The sequence below is a fragment of the Cynocephalus volans genome, chromosome 15, assembly GCF_027409185.1.
Source record: "Cynocephalus volans isolate mCynVol1 chromosome 15, mCynVol1.pri, whole genome shotgun sequence".
Classification (NCBI taxonomy): domain Eukaryota; kingdom Metazoa; phylum Chordata; class Mammalia; order Dermoptera; family Cynocephalidae; genus Cynocephalus; species Cynocephalus volans.
Window position 1 is genome coordinate 27,518,806 of NC_084474.1, and position 20,573 is coordinate 27,539,378.

General features: G+C 39.6%; 1 protein-coding gene across 2 annotated transcripts in view; it reads right to left on the reverse strand.

The window, feature by feature from the left end:
• Positions 1-16,471, reverse strand: part of TRAM1 (translocation associated membrane protein 1) — a 34,376-nt gene extending 17,905 nt beyond the window's left edge. The window contains exons 1-7 of one of the 2 annotated variants that reach the window (XM_063079599.1): positions 16,175-16,239; positions 14,782-14,820; positions 6,734-6,797; positions 5,244-5,365; positions 5,005-5,121; positions 3,593-3,651; positions 1,460-1,544 (exon numbers count right to left, since the gene is read on the reverse strand). In XM_063079599.1, coding sequence (XP_062935669.1) covers positions 1,460-1,544; positions 3,593-3,651; positions 5,005-5,121; positions 5,244-5,294 — 312 coding nt within the window. In that variant the 5' untranslated portion in view covers positions 5,295-5,365; positions 6,734-6,797; positions 14,782-14,820; positions 16,175-16,239. Of the gene's footprint in view, positions 1-1,459; positions 1,545-3,592; positions 3,652-5,004; positions 5,122-5,243; positions 5,366-6,733; positions 6,798-14,781; positions 14,821-16,174 lie in introns of both variants that reach the window. The other variant, XM_063079598.1, reaches the window with a different exon arrangement.
• Positions 16,472-20,573: the final 4,102 nt, after the last annotated feature.

Genomic DNA, 20,573 nt, shown 5'->3' on the forward strand with positions numbered 1-20,573 from the left:
CCTAATCTTTACAATCGACTTAACTGGAAAAACATTCTACTCTATAAAAAGAACTTATGTGCCATGGAACATGGGCTCTGATTTGGTGTTGTTTTCTAATCCCAGCAGACAACATCAATGCCAACAGACACACAGAAGACATATAACAGAGACACAAAACAGTAGTTAATCAAGTGCCTATGCCATAAATTAACTATTTGCAGTACATATAAAAATAAGTGTGTGGCTTTTGGAAAGGCAAAGATAAACTGGTCACTTGATGGGTTGTCACACTTCCACATAGGAAGGCTTCTCAAAGTAAGAGTATTTAAGCAGAAAACGTTTTGGGACAGCCCGTGGCTCACTTGGGAGAGTGTGGTGCTGATAACACCAAGGCCATGGGTTCAGATTTCTATATAGGGATGGCCGGTTAGCTCAGTTGGGAGAGCGTAGTTCTGACAACACCAAGTCAAGGGTTAAGATCCCCTTACCGGTCATCTTTAAAAAAAACCAAAATGTTATTATTTTGAAGTAAATCCTACATAGCATTTCATATATGGGGATTTTATTTATTTTTTTTATAACCTCCTGGAAGAAAAAGGGAATAAAAGTGCTTGATTAATTTATCATAGGGAAAAGGTATTCTAGGAAAAAGAACTAGGATTCTCCCAGTGATGTGCTGGGATTATACACTTAGAGACTATCAGTGTGAATGAAGCAGAAGGAGAGAGCAGAAGGCAGAGAGACCAGGGAAGAAACCCTAATGCCCAAGTAAACAGCTTTCCTTAACGCAGTAAAGGAGTCAGTCTAGGTTTCAGAAGAGAAGGAGTTAAGTAAAGGAAATAAAGTTGACTTTTGTGATACTGAGGAAGTCTGACTTCTGAGGGTCAAACTAGAAAGAAGAGTACTGCAGAGCTCCAGGAGTTTACTTGTTTGTTCAAATAAAATAAAGAAGCAAATATCTTTCGCACATGTCCACCCATTTCAGGAAAGGTTTCACTGGTGATTGTTTAGCTATGGTTTACTTTTTTTTCAATACTGAATTTTTCTTTGGGACTTACACAGAGAACTGTTAGTTGTAGAGATCTGACTAATCCTTTCTGTATCACTTGTGAAATAAATTGCTAAGAATATCAGTAAGATAAAAACTAATATTATCTTTTTAAAAATGTTTCAACTTTAATTTAAATTACCACTAATATAATTTTAAAACAAGCAATTTGCACATCAAATGTGAAACATCCTCCTTCCAAGTTAAAATAATGACTGCATAGTTTTTTCAAGAAATATTTAAGGATTTTAGCTTTTGTTGAAAGTGGGGAGGTGGGAGAATGATGAGGGAAGAGTTGAGATGAAAAGAGAGAGGATGAAGACATGTGGAAATATTTAATATTAGAAAGGCTTTTCAAAAAAAGGAAAAAATGACAAGAAAAAAAATTTTTTCCAAGACAATTTTTAAAACTACAAAATCCCAGCTTACTTTTTTGGTTTTCTGGAAGTAGAGTTCGGGAAAGGCATGAAACCAGTAAGCCAACTGTGATATGTAGAAAAACTTCATTTGAAATCTGCACAACACAAGAAAGTAAAAAATATCTTTTAAAGCATAATATTTTTAAAGAATAAAGTAAATACCAGAAATCAGGATATGCTAAGTAGCTACTTTTTGGTTATCATTTCATACAATACTCTGCATACCTTTGAACAACTCTTCAACAGCCAACGTACCCTATTTCCCTAAGATATTCCCACCAATCAGTCCATTCCCCTGGATTAAACAATAGGCAAAGACGTTATCTGCAGAAGATTGTTAACATGCAAGCTAGCTGGGAGGAGCCAGAGCCCCCCTGTCTACTAGTTAATTAATACTGATTAGTATGTCATGTTAGCTACTGAAAACATAAGGAACATGGCCAACCCACAGATCTATGTGGTTTCATTCAAAGGGGAATGGGAAGGGCAAAAAGACTAACACAAAAGCAAAGGCACATAGATTCACAATCACCTGAAAATGGGATAATCATAATTTCAAATATCCTCTGGCTTTTTTCTTAGGAAAATATGCTAACTCTACCTGACTGGAACATGAAGAGAGCCCCAAATAAATGAAGGCAGAGCCAGCATTAAACATAGGAATAAGGCATAGAAGGGTTCTCCAGCAGAGATATCCTAATCAGCATAGAATCAAGTGTCTCTTTATAGCCCTCTAGCCCTCTGCTTCCTCTTTTTCTTTTTCTGGCAGCTGGCTGGTATGGTACTTCTTTATTCTCCCTTCTCCCTATCCTCCAGAAGTATAAAATAGAAAATACAAAGCCAATCTGAAATAATTTGGGGGAGAGAATTCAGATATAGTGCCACACAAATATGATATTTACAACCCCATTCTATAAAAGTTCATTGAATTAATATAATTTTTTAAAATCAGAGAATGACAATAAAGTAGGTATTACTGTTGGACTTAAAAACAAAGATATGAAAAGAGAGAGAGAAATATATGTATGTGTGTATATACATACATATAATAAAACAAAGGCTGGCTGGTTAGCTCAGCTGGCTAGAGCACAGTCTTATAACCCCAAGGTCACAGGTTCGTTTCCCCATACCACCCGGACACCCAAAAAAATAAAAACAAAAAAAGCATAACATATGTGTGATCACGTTATTCCCTTCATATCTTTTTCTCCAATTCTCACATCATGATGTATTTGCTGAGTACTGTCTATGTGACAAACACCTGCAATCTACCTGGCACAACGAAGGATATAAAATAAAAACAAGAGGGGGCTGGCTGATTAGCTCAGTTGGTTAGAGTGTGGTGCTGATAAGACCAAGGTCCAGGGTTCGATTCTTGTACTGACCAGCCACCAAAAAAAAATAAATAAGTAAAATAAATAAATAAATAAAAACCCACAAGAGATAGGTCCTACTGCTGTCAAGGTATATATAAGTTTTGGTGGGTATGGATTTAATACAAAAACTTACATAAATAAGGCAATTATAAAACAATATATAGATACTACACAAAATATAAACTAAAGTGAAAAATTCAGGGAGCCAAAAGACCAATATAGGCTAAAGTAGCAAGGAAAATTAATAAGGGATATTTGTACTAGAGCCGGGCTTGAAGAATGAGTAATTTAGCTGAATGTAGCTGGTAACTACTGAGCTCCTGGAAGCACTATACAGAAATCCTGGGGGCTAGAAAGATAAAAAGATATAATCCCTAACCTCATGAAGTTTATAACAGAAGAGAATACGAAAGAATGGAGTGAAAAGAGATGGAGGTGGGGGGGGTGCAAAGAAAAGGAGCAAAATTATGGACAAGATAGAGCTGTGAAGAGTAGAAAGCATGAGGGAGAAGAAAGGGAAAAGAAGAGAGTGCCAAATTAAGATAACTGTTAAAATCAGTTGTCTTAAGCCAACAAAGACGTTGAAAAAATATATACATGAAAAAAGTACACGAGAAATTTTTTTTTTCATGGCAATGAGGCTGCCAAAGACATACTTTCATCTATTTTATAAATTTGCCTACGGTCCTAAAGAGAATAACAATGAATTTTGCTTAAGAGAAAAATTACGGTCCTTAATTTAGAAAGATCTGCTAAAAATGACTTACGTCATCTGGTTATGAGGATAAGCCCTCCACAAGATAGTTGGGTCTGAGATGTAGTTTTCCTAAGAAAGGAGATATAAAAATTAGCCTGTGAGTATAATGCAAACTTCTTGGAAAATAAGATGATATTTTCATTTCTCAAGCAATCAGAGTTCTCCATATCAGGTTCCAAAGAGCCCACTAAACTCAAATTTTTTAGTTGTTTTACTTTCAGTTCAATTTGAATTGCTTACTTTGGCAAAGTGAAAATCGATATGAATGATACAGAGTCAAATAAGACATAATGCCTGGCCTTCAAAAATCTTATAATACAGTAGAGTAAAAAACATGTACAAAAACAAACATAAAACAACCAATAAACTGTAATCGTAAATAACAGAGATACAACAGCCACGGGAGAGATGAATTTTGTCATGGGCAATCAGAGAAGGATTTTAGGAAAAGTAGCAGCACCTGACAGGAGATGGAGGGTCAGAGTGCGGCCAAGTTTTATGAGATTATGTCCATAAAATACTACTCCAATCTCTTTTCTTAGATATCTACATTTATTCAGTAAGAGTTACTGCCTATGTAAAAATAAAATAAAATCTAAAGTGACTTATCTTTAATATTTTCCCTCAACAGTGTAACTCTTCCATGTTTTTTTAAAACGTTTATAAGATAGGGCTATCCAGTTCGCTAAGTTGGTTAGAGTGCAGCCTAGGTCACGGGTTCAGATCCCCATACTGGCCAGCCAAAAATAAATAAATAAATAAATAAATTTATAAGATAGATTTTAAGCTGAAATTCAAATATGTCTAGAAAATATTATTAAAGCAGCAGAGTAAAATAAAATGAGCACTGGATTGAAAAGTTGGGTTTTAGTCTATATCCAACCAATAAGTGTTGTACGCTGGAAAACTCACTTTGCCTGTTAGTCTCTAACATGGTTAGTAAAGAAAAATTATGCATCTGACAAACTCAAAAGCATTTAACTACGGAATATCGTATAAATTTAAGGGATTATTATTAGTAATATTAAACTAGATACTGCCTTCCCGGTCCTCATTAGTTGGTGATACAATTAAAGGTTTTGATTGTCTTAACTTTTACAATATTTTAAGTTGCTTGCAAAACACCTGTGCTCTTTTTAAAGGTGGAAATGACTGGAAACATTACAACTCATGTAACCTACTAAGAGTATCACTGACATCTTACACTTTTTGCTAATACAGAGATATCTGCCAATATATCTGCAAGATATAAAGTAACATTCAGAGTGACTAAAGATGAGTAAGGTTTTTTGTAACGGTAGACACAGCTTAGCATTTTTGCTGTATAAAAACAACTAAAAGAGACATTTATCACTGAAACTCTTAATTTATAAGAGTTCCTAATTTTAGATAAGTTCAACAGTGTAAGAGAGACATACTTACAGAGATTAGAATGAATGTGCCCCAAACACAAGCAAAAAGGTAGAATGCACTAAGTTGACCAGATTCATTAAACTTGCTGTGTTTCGTTTTGGAGAAGTGCATTCGTCTGTTAATTTTCTAAAAATAAAAATAGCCATTAGCAGTTAAGAATAAATTATTAAATATATTTAATATATAACTATCAGAGTTTGGAGAGCTAGTACTTTATAAAGTATAGATTTCTAAGATTGTATACTTACATCCAACACATACTCTTGAATTATGGCATGAATAATTATCGCCACTAGCATGTAGAAGAAAACTGTAGCCAAATCTTTGATACCATAGTAATAAAGGGACGTTGATTCAGTAGCTTGTTCTTCTGAAGGCCAAAAAGGACACACATACACAAAAAGATACATAAGATTATAAAAACAGCACTAAGTACAACATAGTTATGGAAACAAAGAAGACTAACCTAATTAAAAAAGTTCTCTACAAATATCATAAATAATTTGCTCTTAGACATCTTGAGTCTTGCGGGGCAATGAAAATCAAGGAGGAGACTATTTACAAATCTAAAGCTTCAGAAATTACTTACAAACACTTGACAGATGTTAGTCACAGCCATCAAAGACCAAAAACAAGGGAGAAGAGGCCACACTCAATAAACTGATATTATCCAGGGGGCACAGATAAGGTCAATAAAGGTATACTTAGCCTATCTTCCTGTCTTTTCAAATAACTTTTGAAATTTTCTACCTCTGCTTTCAAACTAGACTCTACATTATGAAATGGAAAAACTGACTTGACCTGTATTTGATTTAGTTTTGATTTATAAGCAGTAGAGATAGTGGCAACTATTACTTTAAATGGTTTAACAAATCTTAAACACTTGTGAATTGCTGACACTAGTTGTCTGCAAGCTTTATGTTTATGGGGATCATTTAGGTAAAAGAGCTTTACTCTTCTCTGACATATTCAAATTTCAAAACAACACTGCAGTATTGAGTAACCTGATATCTAAGTCACTGAGTCAAATATTTACAAAACTACATGTAAGTGACCAAAATCTCAACTCAATGTTCTCTATCTGGTCTTACATCTTAAATAGAAAACAGCAGGTAGGTTTACTGCCTGATTATGTTAATATTTTACTAATCAAATACCTCATCCCTCACTCATGCTAGTTAAATATGCTATTGTATTCAACTACAATCAACTTCCAATAACAACTTGATTTTCACACAGTATAATTTAGAAATAAATTTTTTAAAAATAAAAACTAAAATTGTAGTTTAGATGCTATTACCAGATAATTCCTAGAACTTGCCAACATTCTTTTAAGCTTAAAAGAATTGTTATTATAGGTCCAAAACATAACTTGCAGGTCAGAAAAACTGAATCTGAACATTATGCCTTCAGAGGCCTTGACTGAACAATGACATTTTCAACAAATTTAAAATATCTGTTCTTAGAATCTCCTTATGAAAAGATTAGAGGGCAGAGAAGGCAGCACAAAAAGTTCTTTGATGGAATTTCAACCCCATTCATAAAAATATATAATAAACATTAAACATAAAACTGATTTTCACATAATGTATAGGATAAAATCAAAACATCAGATCTTACATCACAAAATCATCAAAGCAATGTTGAGATGAATATAGAACCTAGTGTTCATGGAAATTTCCAAGTTATTCATGTGAATTTTTACTTATATAGAAAATTCTTAAGGAAAATTACCTACCTGTTGCAGGGAGGGTAACATTGTACTGAAGAGTAACAAAAATGATAGAAGCTTTTGCTGTTATCTAGACAAAGAAAAAAGAAAAGATCAAATCAATTTGTGACCCTCCCCTAAATGGAAGACCGAGGCAAAAACACTATCGCTGTCCCCAAATCTAAAAACCAAGAACACCTTAGTTCCTGTGGCACTCTGAGAAGCACAATGGGAATTCCTGATCACCAAGGAGTTGAACTTGGGAGTCAATGTAATTCACCAGAGCATTTTTCTGCAGTTTAGATGAGACTGTGTAATTCATTCCTAATTTTAAAAGAGACACTCCCTGCAGTTCCAGTAAATAGTGGTTCGACAAATTAAGATTCTCTACTCTAGACCTAAACAATGAACCCAAGAAATATTTTAAAATATTTTATCAAGAAATATTTTAAATGTAAATTAATAAAATAAAAGGAAGCACAAAAAAAAAAAGAAAGGAACCTCAATTGGCATGAGAAAAATGGATCAAAGCTAGGGTCGGTCCCACACACCTGGCATAGTTAAGTGGTCAATAAATGTTCAACTGACCTGATGACTGGTAAAGTAAAGTGGTCACAGCAGAAAAATGGAATGCTTACTCAGTATTTATAGGCACCAGACACAGTGCCAGACAAAAAAGGATAAAAGGAGGATGAATGAATGAATTCCTGATGACAAGGAGCTCAGTCAGGTCAGGAAGACAGATAAACAAATTGTTATAATACTGTAGAATCAGTGTCAATTGTTTATGCTATGGTTACTCAGGATATACAATAAAGCTTTTTGTTTCTTCCTGGGGTAAGGAATGAGCATGTTGCAGAAAAGCTTCTCAGAGGTGGTGGTGTGTGTCTTGTCAGAAAATAGAAATTCCTGAGGTTCACAACGGGGGATGAGGACAGGAGCACAGGTAAAGACAGAAAGTGCAAAGCTCAAGTAGCAGTAAAGACAAGGCCAGGCATAAAAGGCACACATCAGAAAGTGGCAGGAAAGCCTAGAAACATTATTGAGTGCTAGAAAGGACTCTATTGAGTTAATTAGCTTAGATTTAGTTTAGATTTTATTTTAGCACAACTGGAGGATTTTGAGGAGGGAAAAGTTTATTTACGCCTCTTAGAAAGATTACTGTCTGTGGCATAAGTGGTCTCTCGAGCCCCCTTGGATCCATTCTCCACTCTGCCACCAGAATGATCTGATCATGTTACCATGTCCCCCACCCTACCTGTTAAAAAATCCTTCACTGGATTCCCATCTTTCCAGGATCATGTGGCCTGTTCAACTCTCCATGGTCTGCCTCCTCTCTGCCTCTGCAGCCTCATCTCAGACCCTGCTCCTTTGCCCCCTGCATTTCGTCCTACCACAGGCTGTGTGCACATGTGGTTCTATCTAAAACACTGTTGCAAAATCTTCCCCTCAGATGTCACTTCAATCACACCTTTTCAAGGAAGCCTTCCCTGTCTTTCTAGAGTAGGTCATTTGCTTTGTTAGATTATGTCAGAACTGTGTTCCTTTCCTTCAAAACACATATTCTGGTTTTATTCTATTAATAAGTTCTACCACTTCCATTAGAAAGTAAACTTCATAAGAACTGGGACCATGCCTGTTTCTGCTCATCACTATACATTCAGAGCCCAGCAGGGGGCCTGGCACATATAAGATGACTGATTAATATTACTGAATAAAAGGGCCGGCCCGTGGCTCACTTGGGAGAGTGTGGTGCTGATAACACCAAGGCCATGGGTTCAGATCCCTATATAGGGATGGATGGTTAGCTCACTTGGAGAGCGTGGTGCTGACAACACCAAGTTAAGGGTTAAGATCTCCTTACTAGTCATCTTTAAAAAAAAAAAAAAATTACTAAATAAATACCAGATAAAATACAAATTAGAGAAAGAAAGTGTGCAGCCAAGTATAAGACTTCTGCAAGAGACCACATGAACGATAATAAGGCCTGAACTAAGGGAGTGGTAGTGGGAAAAAGAAGGCACTTAGGCAAAATAAGGCTTGGTAAGCAAGAGGAAAGAATCAAAGATTATTAATGGATGTTTACAGCTGAGATTTCTGAGAGATACACAAGTAGAAAGAGGAAGAGGCAGCTAAAACCTATGTCTAGAACTCAGCAGGGAGAATGTAGCTTAAAGATTTAGGAGTCTCCATTTACAGGACGTAGTTGAAGCTGTGGAAGTGCATAAATCATATATGGAGAGTGTATAGTATTCATAGATAAGTAGGATAACATAAGACCCTTGGGAAGGGCAGAGAAAAAGCCAAAACTTCAAGTCCTCAACACTAAGAAGAGGGGTCTGCCTGTTAGCTCAGCTGGTTAGAGAGTGGTGTTATAACACCAAGGCCAAGGGTTCGGATCCCTGTACCATCCAGCCACCAGAGAAAGAGAAAAAGGAAAAGAACTAAGAAGAAATGGGCAAAGAAACAGAAAGAGAATGAAGGGAGCTTGGTGTCCCAAAGCCAAGGGGAAAATGTTTCAAAAAAGTATGATTAAAAAAGTCAAAGTTTCTACAGAAACTACGGCAGGGAAAGACTGCAACAAACTGGACAAGTCAAGAAGTCGTCACTGGTCATGGTTTGAACAATTCCAACAAAGCACTGAGAACAGAAGCTGCATCGCAGTGGGTTGAGGAACATAAGAGTGACAAAGTGGTATCCAGCAGATGCCAGGTCAAGATTTATGTTGTTTTTTAGGATGGGAAGAGATTGAGCTCGTGTGAGGGCAATAGGAGAGGTGCCAGGGAAAAGGGAGAAGTTAAACACACAGAATAGAAAGAGGATAATGGATGGAAAAATATGATAGGGAATGAAATTAGAAGGATAGAGTATTCTTGGACAAGTTTTCCTCTTAAGACTAAAAAGAAGGTAGTAATGAGTGAGACATAATTTCAAAAGACAGAAAACCACAGAATTCCACACCTAATTAATTCTTATTGTCCCTGCAGGGGGAAAAAAAGCAATGTCACACATTAAGCATGGTGAGTATTGATACAGTTCCTATAGGGAAAGAAGCTGGCCAGGAAAAGTAAAAAGATCACCAAATGTTATTAATGTCTGAAGTTAGAAACCTTTGATTTGTACTATTATCTATCATATCAGCATGAGTGTGTGATTTTCTTTAGTAATCCCCAACAATCTGTGAATTGCGAGGCACAGAAAAGGCAGATAGCAGAGGAAAGCCTGTAGTAAGAAAAGCAAAGCAATGAGGGGGCTAATATAATGGAGAAAAGAACAGTGGGTCAAGGTACCATAAAAGCTTGGACTCAATAAAGAACTGTCATATGAGTAGTAGAATGAGGGAGATGAACAAAATGCAGGTTGCAGATGAACTCTGCCATCCTGCAATTCAAGATCTGGAAGTAAGTCAGGCCTGTGTGATAAAGTCCAGGATATGGCCATTAAAATGAGCTGCTGAACTGGGGTAGAAATGAAGGTCACTTGAATAGAAAAGGCTAGTAAGGCTACTGTATTAAAATTTGGGTCATTAATAAGGATTCATTAGAGCAGAATGATGGTATGAATTTCCAGGGTAGCATTATTTTCATGTGACTACTTTTAAATAAAGTTGATTGATTACTATATTTCATTTAGTTTTTCTATTTTTGTTTAGACTTCATATACATAAAACTCTCTCTCTCTCTCTCTCTCTCTCACACACACACACGCACACGCACGCACGCACGCACTCACTCCACATCCCGGTTTCTAGGTTGTAATATGAGGTCACCACTATCACTGCTAAGAAAACTTTCTGTTAGAGTCCCTTACAAACAACAAATGAAATTCAAATATAAATTTAGTATTAAATTCTAAAAGAAACAAAACCTAGATCACCCTTTTATGCCAGGCTTCCAAATAAAGTTAAAATCTGGCCTCCTGCTGATTTAGCAGGTGACATTAAGTAGAATGAGAAGAGGAAAAACACAAACTACACACCCCCCAAAAGTTTATAGAAGAATTAAACCAGTAATCATGCTCCCAGCCATTTCCAGCCCTCCTAAGCCTCAGACCTCAACCAGCATTGCTTTAGTTAAATTAGTATTATAATTAATAATAGTAAAATAAATTAGTTTGGAATGTAAACATGCTACAGAAATATATAATGCACTCAAAAGTAAAAACTGAGTTTATGGCAGTTTTGGACATTTTATATCGCTCTCCATTTATAAGAAAAAAATAAGACATTCAGATATACCTTAAACAGGTTACTACAAACTCTAATGAATTACCTAATGCTATGTTGTATGCAATGTCATGAATATCACAACATTTCTTTAAGTTAGTAGTCACCGGTTGGGGCTCGGTATTTCTTCTTGCTATATAAAGATGTTAACTATTTTGCATTTGTTAGAGGAAGGTATGATTACCACAAAAACTGGATTTATGAAAGATAAAGATAATTTCTGAGTATTAAATTCCACTTCCCCACCAGTTTATGTAAAATTAAGTTCTTAAAAAAGGAGAAAGAAAAGAAAATGTTGGCATTAAGACGAATCATCCTTAAAAATAAAACATACCTCCAAAACTATTCCAAGATCGTTGAAATTGTGAATATCCCCAAACTTGTACAGCAAAAACAACCTACAGATTCTTGAACACCTGTCTGGTAAGTCATTCCCTTCTGGAAGGAAATATTTCTCTTGTGAACCTCTAACTGTTCACTCTTCTTTCACAACCTCACTTTCAGAATGCTTCCTAAGTGCCCTTACTTCGGCCGTTCAAATTTTCCTAACTCAAATATGAAGCCATTATTATAGAGCATGTTTTGCACTATGTGGACAGATACCGTAATAAAGCTACAATTTCAAAATTCACAATTTTTATTTATTTTTTATTTATTTATTTTTTTAAAAGATGACCGGTAAGGGGATCTTAACCCTTGACTTGGTGGTTTCAGCACCACGCTCCCCCAGTGAGCCAACCATCCATCCCTATATGGGATCCGAACCCACGGCCTTGGTGTTATCAGCACCACACTCTCCCGAGTGAGCCACAGGCTGGCCCAAAATTCACAATTTTAAATAATATAAAGTTCCCTGGAACAGACTATTTCTTTTTCAATCTTTCCAGTAGACATCATCTCTTTAGATGCTGCTGGGCCCTTCTCTCACATAAACATGCTGTCTCCTATTTTCCAACTTTGATGAATTTCCATTTATTGCATATCTCTTATAAACCAAGCACTGAACTAGGCATTACACATATTAGTTAATTTAATTCTCAGAATAATAATAAGCCCCATTTTACAGATAAGGGAACTTAAGTTTTGAGATGCCCTAGGTCACCTAGTTACCAAAGCTGCAGAGCCCTAACTTGAACATGGACAACTTTAACTCCAGATTCCATGCTTTTACAGTATACCTATATTGCGTCTTCATTTTGGCTATTAATATAGTATGTTATTTCTTTGTCAATTTCACCATAAATCCTCTGATATTTCCTCAATATACATACACAAAAGCCTTAACTGTTCTGCAAAAACATCAACTTCTCTATTATTTTAGCACAAATACTGTAATTCTATAATTATGTTAACTTTGAGATTCAGCAGCAATTATTTTAAAAGTCAAATAACAAAACCAAGTCAATATTTTCCCACTTGTAGCTTAACATGCTGAGTAGGAAAAAACACACTCAATTCAGTTTCTCCCACTGCACTCTCACAGCATGCTTCTGCTATCAGATGTGTGGGAATTACTCCCTACCAGCAAGCAATCAAGCAATTCTGCAGCACACACTAGCTGAATGTCCTCCAATTCAATCCTGACACTATCTACCTAGAGATGGTGTTAGATCCCACAGGAGAGGGCTCAGTTCTCAAAACTTCCTCCCCCTCAACTTCTGACTGAGCGGCTATAAATTGGGGTTCCCAAGACCCCCTCCTTTGGTTTAATTTGCTAGAGTGGCTCACAGAACTCAGGGAAACACTTATTTACTCACCGGTTTATTATAAAGGATATCACATAGGATACAGATGAAGAGATGCATGGGGGGAGGGGTTTGAATTTCTATACCCTCTCCCAGCATGCCACCCTCCAGGAATCTCCGTGTGTTCAGCTATCTGGAAGCTCCCTGAACCCTGTGCTCTAGGGTTTTTAAGGAAGTTTCATTAAGTAGGCATGACTGAAGCATGGACAACTGTGTAGAAATGTGATTAAACAAAAAGGGTGTAATGTAATATTAATAGACTGAATAGTGTTGGGAAAATATAGGAAAAATGGTCAGGGCCCCTCAAATGTTCAGAATCTTGCCGAGCATTTGATGTAAATAGGCATATGTGCTCAGGTGTTCCTTGGTTATCGTCTAGCATAATTGCGCATGTGCACCCAGGTGTCCTGGGTTATGGACTTAAGTATAAAGATGAGTGGCTCTGATCCATGGTGCTCCTCATCCCTGGGATGTCCCCCCATGTGTGTGTGTGTGGGGGGGACATGGGGAGGCCACTACTGCTGCTGGAGGCTGCTGCTGCTAGTGCCCCCGGGACCCTCTGCAAGGCCACTGCCACTGCCAGATCTGTAAGCTGCCGGACCTGTAAGCTGCTGCCACTGAGGAAGCTGAGGACTGAACTCATGTCATCTGCCAACAGCTCCTGGAATCTTCCAATTACCTAGCATGGACCTGCGTGAGAGGGGTCTGGGGACCCAGCCTGGCATGTGAGGCGTCTGGTGACCCAGCCTGTACAGTGGGTTTGGAGGGTCTGAGCCCTAGCTCTAACAATATAAATGGAAACTTAGTATAACTAAAATAATAACTAAAATAATGAAACATTTTGGCTTTAGTTATGATTTGCCTTACTTTACAATAGGGAAACCCAGCAAGGCCTGTTTATTCAGATTCTTCTTGGCCTCTTTCTGTGCAGCATTCGTTTCTCCTGGGTATGGGGTAGGACTCCTCCTGAAATGGGGTTCTTATTACCCATAATCAGACAAAGTAAGTCAGAGAGGATTTTTTTTCTTTTCTTTTTTTTTTGGTGGCTGGCCAGTACGGGGGATCCAAACCCTTGACCTTGGTGCAGAGGATTTCCTTATGGCCAGCTCCAAAGCAGAAAGTCAGGGGAAGATCAGAGTCCTGCCTTGTGGAGCCAGGAACCGTAAACAAAACCCAACATATATATATATATATATATATATATATACACACACGTATATCATAATATCACACATACTTTCAAATCCTAAAACTTTAACATATGGGGTTGGCCGATTAGCTCTGTTGGTTAGAGGGTAGTATTATAATATCTAGGTCAAGGGTTTGGATCCCGGTACTGGCCAGCCACCAAAAAACAAAAAAAACTTTAACATACGATAAAAAAGAACAACTTGCACAAACTTCCCTCTTCTGTATACCACTTTAACACTCCCTTTTGAACTGACTTAAACTTCTATTTAGTATTTTTATCGTGTCTATTCAGATTTACAAATTATACAGGTTTATATAAAGGTGAAAATCCACTGTTAAAAAATAATTAACATGTGAGGCAAGGTATAGATGATGAACTTTCCTAGATATGTGATGAGACTGTGAAATAGTTCACATAAAAGCAAAGTTAATACCATTTCTAAATGTCAGAACATTTGATTTATATTCCATTTCATGCAAAGCACTGCAAATATGCCTTGCAGGTCATAATACTCCTAAATTACATGTTTTTAAAGTCAGAATTCTTACTATGTGGAGATGGGTTATGGCAAGTTGCACAACTGCTGAATATATCGCATGTTCAAAAGTATTACTTTTAATATCAAAGCAGAAAGCATAGATAAATATCAAATCAGAAGAGTACAGATGTTTAGCACTGTATTTTTAGTGATATCATATATTCATATAATGCTTTGTAAACTGCCTTCACAACAATCTGATCCTTGCAACAAAGGCTGTGAGGAAAGTAGTACAGGTGATATTATTTCCTTATGTAAAGCAGAAAAATTGAGTCTCAGACTCGGGTCACCCAGTAGGTTAGTAACATAAGCCCAGCCTAAAACGAAGCTTGCAACATATGTTAGTTCCCTTTTACCTTCCCCCTTCTACTATACCTGCTACTTCCATAGCAGTGGTTTCAAACATCCATGACACTAAAAGAATAAAAATATGCCAGATAAAAATAGATCCAGAAAAGCCCATAGGAAGAGAAGTGAAAATAAAATATTGTTATCTAATAAATAACATTAATAAATAACCCAAATGGGCTCCATTTAAAAAAAATGTATTCATCCTTTGGTCACTGGCAGTCTCATTCCATTAGTTTGTTCTCAAGGATTCTTAATTTCACTCATTTTTAAAGCACTTTCTATGTTCCAGGCTCTATTCTAGGCACTGGAAATAGACTAATAAAAAGAAATAAAAACCTCTGCCCTCACTGAGGTTACATGCCAGGAAGGAGGAGACAAAACTACAAATAAGTAAAATAATTAGTATATCTGATGAGGCATACGGGCTATAGAGAAAAGTAAAAAAGGGAAAGAGTAAAAGGAATGGGCGTGTGTATTGGGGAGCAAGGAAAAAAAAAAGTAGGATGTTACAAGTTCACCTTGCAAAGTTTATTACCACGTTCAACAGCTGTTAAATAAGTCATCAAAATACTAGATAGGTGGGAAGAGAATTTACACACTCTTGACATTTCCATCTTTTACTTCAAGGAACAAAAAGAAAATTATTCGACTCCTTGGCAGTGCTGTTCAGAACCTCGATTTATGTACTTGTTTCTTTAGGCAAAAGCAAGCGCCAGTGTGCAAGCAAGAAGTTCGATAACTGTAATAACACCAGTTTAAGAGACAAGAACTGAAACAATCGGGTATACCTTCAGTGTGCCGGTGCCCAGCGGCCACCGCCCTTCAAGTAGGCAGCAGGCAGACGCCCGGCCCGGCTCCGTCTGTTCCTAGCTCATCCCAACCTCGGTCCTACAAGGGGTTCCCCTGTCACTTCGGGCCTGTGGCTTCGGGGCGGCGCTCTCCGGCCCCCAGGGGCCTGGCCTCCACTTTTCCCTAGCCCTCTACCGCCGGACACACACCGCGGCCAGGGAGGGCCATCCTCCCAAATCCGCCCCCCGCGCAGAGCCAGCTCGGCAGTTCAGGGGCCGCCCCCGCCCGCCGCCGGCCCCTCGCTGGCTGCCACGTAACCCTTCGCGGGAACCAGGAACTGTGCGGCCGGCGGGAGGGGGCGGCGGCGGGTCGGGGAAGGGGGCGACCTGGAGACCCCCACTCTCCTAGGGCGGCGGCCGGGCCCACGGGGGCTCCGCATAACCGGGCCAGCCGCGGGGGAGCTGCCGCCGGGGCAGGGCAGGGCCGGCCCGCACGTCGGGGACCGGAGGGGGCCGTACTGCCCCCCGGCCCGAATCCCCTGGGGTCCCGAAAGAAGGGGCCGGGGCTGGCGGCCCGAACCCGGGCAGGGGGCAGCAGGGCGGGCGGTTGGGGCGCGGGGCGGGCTCACCTCGAACATGAGCCCCAGCAGGAAGACCATCGCCACACAAGAGACGATGTCCGCGTGATTCTGCAGGATGAATTCGTGGCTCAGGACCGGGGGACTCTTGGTGCTCTTCTTTCGAATCGCCATGGTGGGGCCGCCGCCCGTGCCTGCAGGTGCTCCGCCCCGGCTCCGCTCTTCCCAGCTGCTCACCGACTGGCTGCCGCCGCCGCCCCCTGGCTGCTTCTCACAGCCCCGCCGCAGCCGCTCGCTGGGGCTTCACTTCCCATCCCACAGCCAGTACGCAGCCGCCGGGGCAGCCCGGAAAAGAAAAAAAAAAAAAAAAAAAAAAAAAAGGAAAGAAAGAAAGAAAGAAAAAGCCAGCCCGCTGCGCCGGTGAGCATGCGCACTAGGGAGACGGCGCTTGCTCGCGCCTCGGCCGACCCTGCGAACCCACAGCGCCACCTGGGGGTCGGAGGCCGCCGGTCCGTGGCCAGCCGGGCGCGAAGGCGCCCCGGCGGCGCGCCCCTGGCCCGCTCCAGAACCGGGGTTGGCAGGCGTTTGAGGCGCGAGCTTCCTGAGCCAGGTCCGCGGACTGAGACCGTTGCCCGGTCGGAGGGCGACCGCGTGCTGTGGTGCGAACCGCCGCAAGCATGCCCTCCCGCCGTCCTGGCCACCCTAGGTTTGGGTGCCAATGCCTTCTTCCACACTGATTGTCACTTTGATAAACCACTGCCACTGTCAAGATAACCTAAAAATATGACTACGCAAGGATAGGGGGCATTTTCCAGTTTTAGCATCTGCCTTAAAAATTAACCTCAGAGTTAGTTTAAACTCTCCTGGAGACTTTTTCCTACTCTGTAAGTTTGGAGTAGCTTAAAAAACAAAACAAAACAACAAAAAAACCCAGAAACTCCCAGTTCGGGTCTTCCCTACACACCTCCATCCTTAACTGGGACTCAGACTGAAGATGATGGGATCAGATTGGGTTTACTTGCCTCATTATTAACAACACTTCTTAGTAATCTAGGAAGATATTAAAACAGGATTGTGGGTTAGACATGTTCTCCTCTTTCAACGTTCTGCCCAAACCAGGAGTCCTTTGCATTCTTTTTCCTGATGAATTGCACCACTGTTTTACCCATTTGCCAAATCTAGAAACCAAAGTCCTCTTACACTGAGCCCCTTCAGCATCCTTCCACATCCAGGCAATTCTATATATACCGCTTCCCCTCCCCACTGCCACAGTCCCAGGGGGGAATTTATCTCTTGCCTTCAATATTACAACTCTAGTGGAATCACTCAGTCGTTTAAGGGCATCGGTTTTTGAATCAGAATTCTGCCACTTACAAGTTACGTCATCTCTCTGAGACACCATTTTCTCCTTTATGTATTCAAACAATATTGGGTGTTTACCATGTGCTAGGCACTGGGGATATAGAGCTGAATGAAAAATACAAAATAACCTATTCTTATGGACTTCTAGTGGGAAGAGAGAATCTTTAAACAAGATTTCCAAAGTGAAGTATATGTTGGATTGAGTTTGAGAGTCCAGGAGAAAAATAAAGCACAGGGAACAGGGAAGCATGAGGGAGTTGCATTTGACTGAAGACCTGAAGGAGTGAGACAGCAAGCCATGTGGTTATGATCTATAAAATGGACCTAACTGTACTACTCACGTTAGCAATTAGATGAGTCAAAGGAAGTGCTTGGCAGAGAGTTAGGGCTCCATAAATTTAGTTAGCTGTTACTATTTCCCTCCTTTCTTCTGGGCAATCACTAGTTTTACTTCTCTGCACATCACTTTCTAATTTTTATGTTAGACTGATGCTTCTAACAGGCTCAAAAATTTTAAGTGGCCTTCCTTTTCCTTATTGGAAGGATTAGTAATGACTAAATAGCCCTTTAGGATTGGGCCCCTTTCCAAAAAGGCTTGAGCCCTGCCTGTATAGGTCCTGATCTCTTTGTACCAGCATTACTGACCACACACACTACACACACAGTAGTGAGATAGGAGGTACTCAGTTTCCCTGAGCTTGGGTTACAGGACACAGCTCTGGGTTACAAGCCATTTCCAACGTTTTAGGTCCCTCCTGTTGGCCTTCCCCTAGAGGAAAGTTAGTGCTGCCAGTTAGACCTATTTTCAGCAACAATGGGGAAAATGAGGCCTTAAGGGGCTGGCTTATGCAAATCAAATGGCTGGGCATGCTCAGTAGAGAGGGGTTATATAACCCTAGTAGCTGAATGACTTTCCACTAGAGGTGCTAGGGAAAGTAGAACATTCTTGAATATGCCTGGTGCATGTGATGAGATTTGACCAATGAACATGCCACAAGAAGAGACCAACTGAGCATGTGCAAGCTAATATTACATACTGGGAACTACCCCCTTAATTGAATATTCATTAGATAGAGAAACTATAAAAGCCAAATCCCAGCAGAAGGCAGGGTTGTTGCTCACTTTCCTGGAGGCGGGTGTACTTTGCTGGCTGGGGTGTGTATACGTTACTTTGTATCAAACTTCCTTTCAGCAAGCTGACTCTCTTTAGTCAGCCTGCATTCTGTACTGAGCTTTAAGTATGTATTTCTTGCTTTTATGTTAAACTTGGTGTGGGCCCTGCTCAGTCTCTGGAGCTATGCTGCACTCTCTCTGTGGAATCTGTGTATCTTATCTGTTATATCAAACTTGTTCTCACTTTCTACTGTGACTCGGCCCCTGAATTCTTTGCTGCAGCAGAGTCAAGAACTGGGTAAGAGGACTGGGTGGGTTGAGGCCAACTACCAGGCCTCCCGGACCCTTCCTCCAACATCAATAGCATGCTCTCTTCCCATGTGCCCCCTGCCTTTGTGCCAGCTGCTGCTTCTGTCTGGAATGTGTTCCCTCCTCTCCTCTCAAATACCCAGCAGTCTCCTACTGTTCCTTCAAGTCTCATTTACCTGTGACCTTTTTGAAACTTCACTGAATTCTGTGACTGACCTAAGCAATTAGTCTCTTATGATCCAATTGTATTTTGTTTTGTTTTGTTTTGTTTTGACTGGTAAGGGAATTGCAATCGTCGGTACGGTGTGGTCTGCACCATGCTCAGCCAGTAAGTGCACCGGCCATCCCTATGTAGGATCCGAACCCGCGGCCTCAGTGCTACCAGCACCTCACTCTCTTGAGTGAGCCATGGGGCCAGCCCCAATTGTATTTTTTAAGCAGCTTTATTGATATATAATTTATATCATACAGTTCACCTATTTAAAGTGTACAGGGGCAGGCCCGTGGCTCACTTGAGAGACCTGGTGCTGACAACACCAAGTCAAGAGTTAAGATCCCCTTGCTGGTCCTCTTTTAAAAAAATAAAAAAATAAAGTGTACAATTTGGTGATTTTTAGTATATTTACAAAGTTGTGCAACTGTTGTCCTAATCTAACTTGAGAACATTTTTATCATCTCCCAAAAGAAACCTTGTACACATGACTAGTCACTCTTGATTTTCCCGCACAATCTTGGCAGCTCCTTGGCAACCACACGTCTATTTTCTGCTTCTCTATATTTGCCTATTCTGGCCATTTCACGTAAACAGAATCATGGTCTTTTGTGACTGACTTCTTTCACTTAAGATAATATTTTTGAGTTTCATCCATACTGAAGCATGTATCAGTACTTTATTCCTTTTTATGGCCAAATAGTATGCCATTGTATGGATATAACACATCTTGTTTATCCATTCATCAACTGATGTACGTTTGGGTTGTTTCCACATTTGGCTATTGTGACTAAAGCTGCTATGAATATTTGTGTACAAGTTTTTGTTTAAACATTTGTTTCCAATTTGAGGGGGTGTGGGGGTATATACCTAGCAGTGGAACTGCTGCTTATAAGCCAACTTTATGTTTAACCTTTTGAGAAACTCACAGACTAATTTCTTACAACCCTACCGGCAATATGCAAACATTCCGATTTCTTCACATCCTTGACAATAGTCATTATTTTCTGTCTTTTGATCTTATCTATCCTAGTGGGTGGGAAGTCATATCTCATTGTGATATTACTATGTATTTCCCTAATGGCTGATGATGTTGATTAGCCATTTTATGTGCTTATTGGCCATTTGTATATCTTTTTTGCAGAAATATCTATTCAAATCCTTTACCATTTTCTTTTTTTTACCATTTTCTTTTCTTCTTTTTTTTTGGCAGCTGGCCAGTATGGGGACCTGAAGCCTTGAACTTGGTGTTACCTTTACTAAATATTTTTTTCCCAGTCTGTGGCTTGTCTTTTTACTTTCTTGATGGTTTCCTTTAAAGCATAAAAGTTTTTAATTTTGATGAAGTCCAATTTATATTATCTTCTCTTTAATCACTTGCTTTTGGCGTCCTATCTAAGAAATCATTGCCTAACCCAAGATCACAAAGGTGTACTACTGTGTTTTCTTCTAAGG